The sequence below is a fragment of the Dipodomys spectabilis genome, unplaced genomic scaffold (assembly GCF_019054845.1).
Source record: "Dipodomys spectabilis isolate Male_0828 unplaced genomic scaffold, ASM1905484v1 ptg000054l, whole genome shotgun sequence".
In the NCBI taxonomy this organism is placed as follows: domain Eukaryota; kingdom Metazoa; phylum Chordata; class Mammalia; order Rodentia; family Heteromyidae; genus Dipodomys; species Dipodomys spectabilis.
In genome coordinates, this window is record NW_024870731.1 from 41,167,578 (window position 1) to 41,173,269 (window position 5,692).

The 5,692-nt window shown below is 54.2% G+C and overlaps 1 protein-coding gene across 3 annotated transcripts in view; it reads left to right on the plus strand.

Moving 5' to 3' along the window:
- Irak2 (interleukin 1 receptor associated kinase 2) overlaps positions 1–5,692 on the plus strand; it is a 32,056-nt gene that overhangs the window by 4,392 nt on the left and 21,972 nt on the right. For all 3 annotated transcript variants that reach the window (XM_042680147.1, XM_042680148.1, XM_042680149.1), the window contains exon 2: positions 1,650–1,832. In XM_042680147.1, coding sequence (XP_042536081.1) covers positions 1,650–1,832 — 183 coding nt within the window. The remainder of the gene's footprint in view (positions 1–1,649; positions 1,833–5,692) is intronic.

Consider the following 5,692-nt stretch of genomic DNA (forward strand, 5'->3'; position numbering starts at 1 on the left):
GAGTCTGGCCTGGGGTTTCCAGTGACTAAAGCTGCAACTCTGGAACTTTCCATTTCCCACAGGGCACTTGTGGAGCCTGTGACAGCTCTTCCTCATCCCTCTGATCCATCCATCAGACGGTGTCCCTCCCGCCTGCCCGCCCGCCCTCCCTGGCCTGCAGCTCCCTGGGGCTCTCAGGAGAGTGCCCGGCTTCCCATCGCCTCCCTGCCTCAGCTTACATTTCCAGACAGAAAGGCTCCTAAGGTGTTGTTTGACTCCCACAGAATCTTTAGAGCTGTCCAGGGCCTGGAGCAGGACTTTGCTGAGTGAATGAATGAACGACTTGATGTTCACATGGATCCCATCATGATTTCCAGAATCCTGGAACCCAAGCTTTATCTTTTTTTTTTTTTTTTGTCGGTCGTGGGGCTTGAACTCTGGGCCTGGGCGCTGTCCTTCAGCTCTTCAGCTCAAGGCTAGTGCTCTGTCAGCGCCCGGCTAGCTTTATCATTTTTAAAAACTTATTTATTTTGCCGGGTGCCTGTGGCTCACGCCTGCCATCCTAGCTCCTCAGGAGGCTGAGATCTGAGGATCACGGTTCAAAGCCAGCCCGGGCAGGAAAGTCCATGAGACTCTCATCTCCAATGAACCACCAGAAAACCAGAAGCTGAGCTGTGGCTCAAGTGATAGAGCACTAGCCTTGAGCTGAAGAGCTGAGGGACAGCGCCCAGGCCCGGAGTTCAAGCCCCATGACTGAAAAAACAAAAAAGTATTTATTTTGGGGGTTTGGGGTGTGGCCCCAGTAGTGGAGTGTCTGAGTAGGAAGTGTGAGGCCCTTATTCAAGCCCCTGTACAGACCAAACTAAACACTTAAGAAGGTCTTTGACCTGTTGGTCTACTAGAAAAACCTTGACTTTGGCAAGTAGAGGCCATCCCAGGCAAGAAGGTAAAGAGCCTGCTTTTTGTTGTGATTTCTGGGTTTTTGCTGGTTTTATACTGGTCCTAGGGCTTGCACACAGGGCTGGGTGCCATCCCTGAGCTTGTGTGCTCAAGACTGGCACTCATGGTGCCACTTCCAGCTGTTTATGGCTAACTGGAGATAAGAGTCCTGTTTTCCTGCCTGGGCTGGCTTTGAACACAGTCCTTCCATCTCAGCCTCCTGAGTGATTAGGATGACAGGCGTGAGCCAGGGGGTGGGGGGTGGGGGTGTAGTTCCCTGCCGACTTTGTTCAGTACTTCAGAGAGGGGCGGGACTTCCCTGGAGCCTTGTCTCAGCCCTATGAGGGCGGCAGGGCACCCACGGGCCTGGCTCCTTCACCAGCGGTTCCATCCGTTCCAATCTCACTTTCCCAACCTGGTTGGGAAGCCAGACTCCCAAGGGAAAGGACAGGGGTATATCCTCGTAGCTTTGCCTGGGCGGGCTGAGCCCTGGATGTGACACCTGCTTGTCTAGGCCCTCCTGCCTCGCTCAGCGCCAGGCCGCTCCTCTGCCCCGGGGACGCGTCTGCCTTCTTCCGCTCTGGAGCAGCCACCCCCACATTGGTAGCCAGCTCCCAGCCTGGTCCCCTGGCTATGCCCTCGGGCCGCGGGGAGGGCTGGCTGGGCCAGCGTGGGATCCTGTCCTGGAGCTGCTGCCCGCCCATGCTAAGCGCACCCTCTCCACCCCACAGCCTCCTTGGTGGTCACGGACGTGACCCAGTTGCGCCAGCTGCGGTCCCTGGAGCGCGTGCAGGGCACCAGCGTCACCCGGGAGCTGCTGTGGTGGTGGGGCATGCGGCAGGCCACGGTGCAGCAGCTGCTGGACCTGCTGTGCCATCTGCAGCTCTACCGCGCCGCCAGCATCGTCCTGCAAGGTGAGTGTCCTGGGCCTGGTACGGCAGAGCCAGCCTCTTGCCGCGCCGAGGGTGGGCGAGCTAGACAGGGCTTGGCCTCGAAGCCTTCTCCAGGTTGAATAACATACATATAGTTATTGTTTGTTTGTGAGTTCGTTTCTAGTGGGGGTCCTGGGGCTAGAACTCAGGGCCTGGGCGCTTGTCCCTGAGTTTTTTTTCACTCAAGGTTGGCATTCTACCACTTGAGCCACAGCTGTACTTCTGGCTTTTTGGCAATTAATTGGAGGCAGAGTCTCACAAACTTTCTTGCCCAGGCTGGCTTTGAACTATGACCTTGAGATCTCAGCCTCTTGAGTAGCTGAGATTACAGGCAAGAGCCACGTGTACCCCCCAGCTTTTTAAGTCTTTTAAATTGACAAAAAGGTAGGGGAGCCAGGTGCCAGAGGCTCCTTACTACTCAGGAAACTGGACCTGGGGAATCATGGTTCAAGCCCAGCCCAGGCAGAAAGGTCCATTTGTAATTGAACACAAAATTCCAGGCTGAAGCCAGGAGCCAGTAGCTCACACCTGCAATCCTAGCTACTTGGGAGGCTGACATCTGAGGACTGAGGTTTGAGGCCAGCTGTGGCAGGAAAATCCAGGAGCCCAAAAAGCCAGAAGTGGAGCTGTGGCTTAGGGGTAGAGTGCGAGCCTGGAGTGAAAAAGGTATGCACGAGTATGAGGCCCTGGGCTCAAGCCCTACTGCTAGAAAAAGAACGAAAGAAAGAAGGAAAGGCAGGCATGCAGAAGAGAGGGAGAGTGAAAGAAAGAGAAAAAGGAAGAAGGGAGGGAAGCAAGGAAAAAACCGGAAACACTTGAGGATTTGGAAGGCTTCTGCCCTGAGAGAGACCATAGTCTTGTGAGAAGATGGTTAATGGGGAAAGAAGTAAATAATTCTGAAATTAAATGGGCCAAGAGGATGGCCAACCAGAAAGAGGAGGGCAGAGAGATCAGGAAAGGCCAGTCATGAGAGGAAGGCAGGGGAGTGGAGAGAAGGCAGATCTGGGTGAAGATCTGGGTCAGCAGCCTGGCAGGGAGAGGAGGAGGCGGGGTGGGGGTGGGGGAGGGGGAGGTTTGGACCACAAAGCCTGAAAGCACACACACACACACACACACACACACACACACCCCACACACACACCCACACACCCACACACCCACACCCACCCACACACACACACACGCACACACGCACGCACGCACGCACGCACACACGCGCGCACACACACACACACACACACACACCCGCCATTGCCGTCACAACCCACTGACGACTAACCTGGGGAAGTCCTCATTAACCATTTGAGGGTAGCAAACACCACAGCACTTGACACTTTGAAAGTGTCGGGCCTCTGCTGACCATGGAGCCCTTCTGGGCCCCAGGAAGTCTGGGCCAAGACCAGCACCAGGTGGCTGTTGACTCAAAGCCCTCCTGAGTTCTTTCACAGGGGCTGCGCTGAGGGGCAGTTCAGTCCAGGGAAATGCTAGGGGTGTCTTCCCCCTTGGCCTCTGTCTGGAACTTTCCTTAGACCCTGGCATTCCTGTTTTGCCTCTACCTTTCTTATTTCTCTTCCCCAATCCTATTTCTCTTCCCCTTGAGCTGGTTGAGCTGGGTCCCTGCCACTCTGGGGGCGTGGCGGGAGGGGGGGTGAGCCTTTACCGGACTCTGTCCTGAGCTTTTCAGAAACCTTGGAAGTCCCTGTCACCTCAGGCGGGAGCTCCCAGGGCCAATGCTTGAGCCTTGTTTCTGGGGTCCAAAGGTCAAAGTCCCGGGGGAGGGGACTTGGAGGCTAGTTAGATGTTCTTTTGTGTTTGCATCTGTCAGATTATTAACTTGAACAAGTTAATAAGCTTTCTCAAACTTGGAGAAACTCCTTTTTTTTTTCTTTTACTGCTGGTGCTGGGCTTGATCTCAGCCCTGCAGCTCTCCTGCCTTTGGCCCTCAGCGTTGGCAATCTGCCACTTGAGCCACGCCCCTGCTTTCTGCATTTTTTTTTTTTTTTTGGCTGGTTAATTGGAAATAAAAGTCTCCTGGACTTTTCTGCCCAGACTGTCTTTGAGTTGGGATTCCCAGATCTTGCTGCCTGAGTAGCTGGGATTATAGACATGATCGCCAACACCCAGTTTGGGGCTGGTCTCATGGCTGGTGGCTGCTGGGTCTGACCATGAGTCTCCGTTCTTTCCTGTTTTCTCTGCTTTAATTGCCAAGGCCATTGTTATTGAATCTGTCCAACCTGAGATGTAAGAATGACTTCAGTCAGTACTGAGGGCTATGGTGGAAGCCAGGGCCAGGCCTCAGCCCTCCTGCTCCAGCAAGTCCACCGCCAGTCAGCCTGCCTTCGCTCTTCCATCACTTCCATTCCTTTCCCTCCCTCCCTCCCTCCCTCTCTCCCTCCCTCCCTCTTTCCTTCCTTCCTTCCTTCCTAACTTTTCATGCCAGTCCTGGGGCTTAAACTCAGGACCTGGGTGTTGTCCCTAAGATTTTGTTCAAGGCTAGCTCTACCCCTTGAGCCACAGTTCAGAAGAGTCTCATGGACTTTTTTGCCCCGGCTGGCTTCAAACTGTGATCCTCAGATCCCAGCCTTCTGAGTAGCTAGGATTACTGGGGGTTTCTTTTTCTGTGTGTATGTGTCCTTTGCTGGCCAAGAGCCCTTACAAACCGTCTACCACTGAGCTCCCTTTCCCCACCCATCTTCTTGTTAGTTTTGCTATTTTCACGCAGTCCTGATTGTGCAAGCCCAGCAGGTCAGACGTTGGGTTTGACAGCCCTGCCAAATTTCCTTCCTGCGCCTGCCCCCATTGACAGGGGACTTTGGGGACTTGGGGCTCTGGCCTAACAGAAAATGAACCCTCCTTTCCCCTAAGTGGCTGGGCTGTTCCAAGAGTCACCTGCTCTTTGAAAGTTCTGGCATTCCACCATTTCCACCTGGGAAGGAAACAAATCCTGGGCTGGATTCAGACTCTGAGGCTGCTGGCTCTGTGTTGGACATAGGCCCTACCCAGAGGCGGGGCTCTGGCTCCCTCGTTTACTTAGAACCTGATATTACCAGCACCTGATGCCACCTCAGTGTGTGTGTGTGTGTGTGTGTGTGTGTGTGTGTGTGTGTGTGTGTGTGTGTGTGAGTGTGTGTGTGTGTGTGTGTGAGTGTGTGTGTGTGTGTGTGTGTGTGTGTGTGTGTGTGTATCTCTGTGTGTCTGTGTGCCAGCACTACAGGCTTGAACCCAGGACCTCCTGCTCTCACTTGGCTCTTTCTGCTCAAGGATGGCACTCAACCACTAGTGTCACCGCTTCACATCCAGCTTTTTTCTGGCTCATTGGAGATCAAGTCTCCTTCCCTAGATGGCTTTGAAGTAGGATCCCTAGATCTCAGCTTCTAAGTAGTTAGGATTACAGGTGTAAGCCACCAGTGCCAACTTCTTCACAATTCTTGTTCCGCTATTTTCTGCTCACTCCTGGCCAGGAGGCCCCATGTGGTCTGACTCGCCCAGCTCTCTGACCTCATCTCCACTACTTTCTCCTTCCTTCCACTCAGCCGGGAGGGCCTGCATTTGAGGACCTTTGCACCTGTCATAGGAACTGGTCCTTCCCTTCTTCCTGTGCAATCGTCTATGGCTGAGCCTCTTCATCTTCTGGGTCTCTGAGCAGCGCCTCCTCACAGAAGGATTTGGGGGCACCCCTCCCTCAAACTTCTGTGCAGCGCTGGGATTTGATTTAATTTTAGGCTGGCTTGTATGTGGTGCATGTGCGGTGCGTGGCGCTGGTGAGTGCAGGCCCTGACAAGCGCTGTCCGTGCACTCCTGGTCCCTGGGTGTGTTTTGTGTCACTAGCTTAGTGGCTTAAG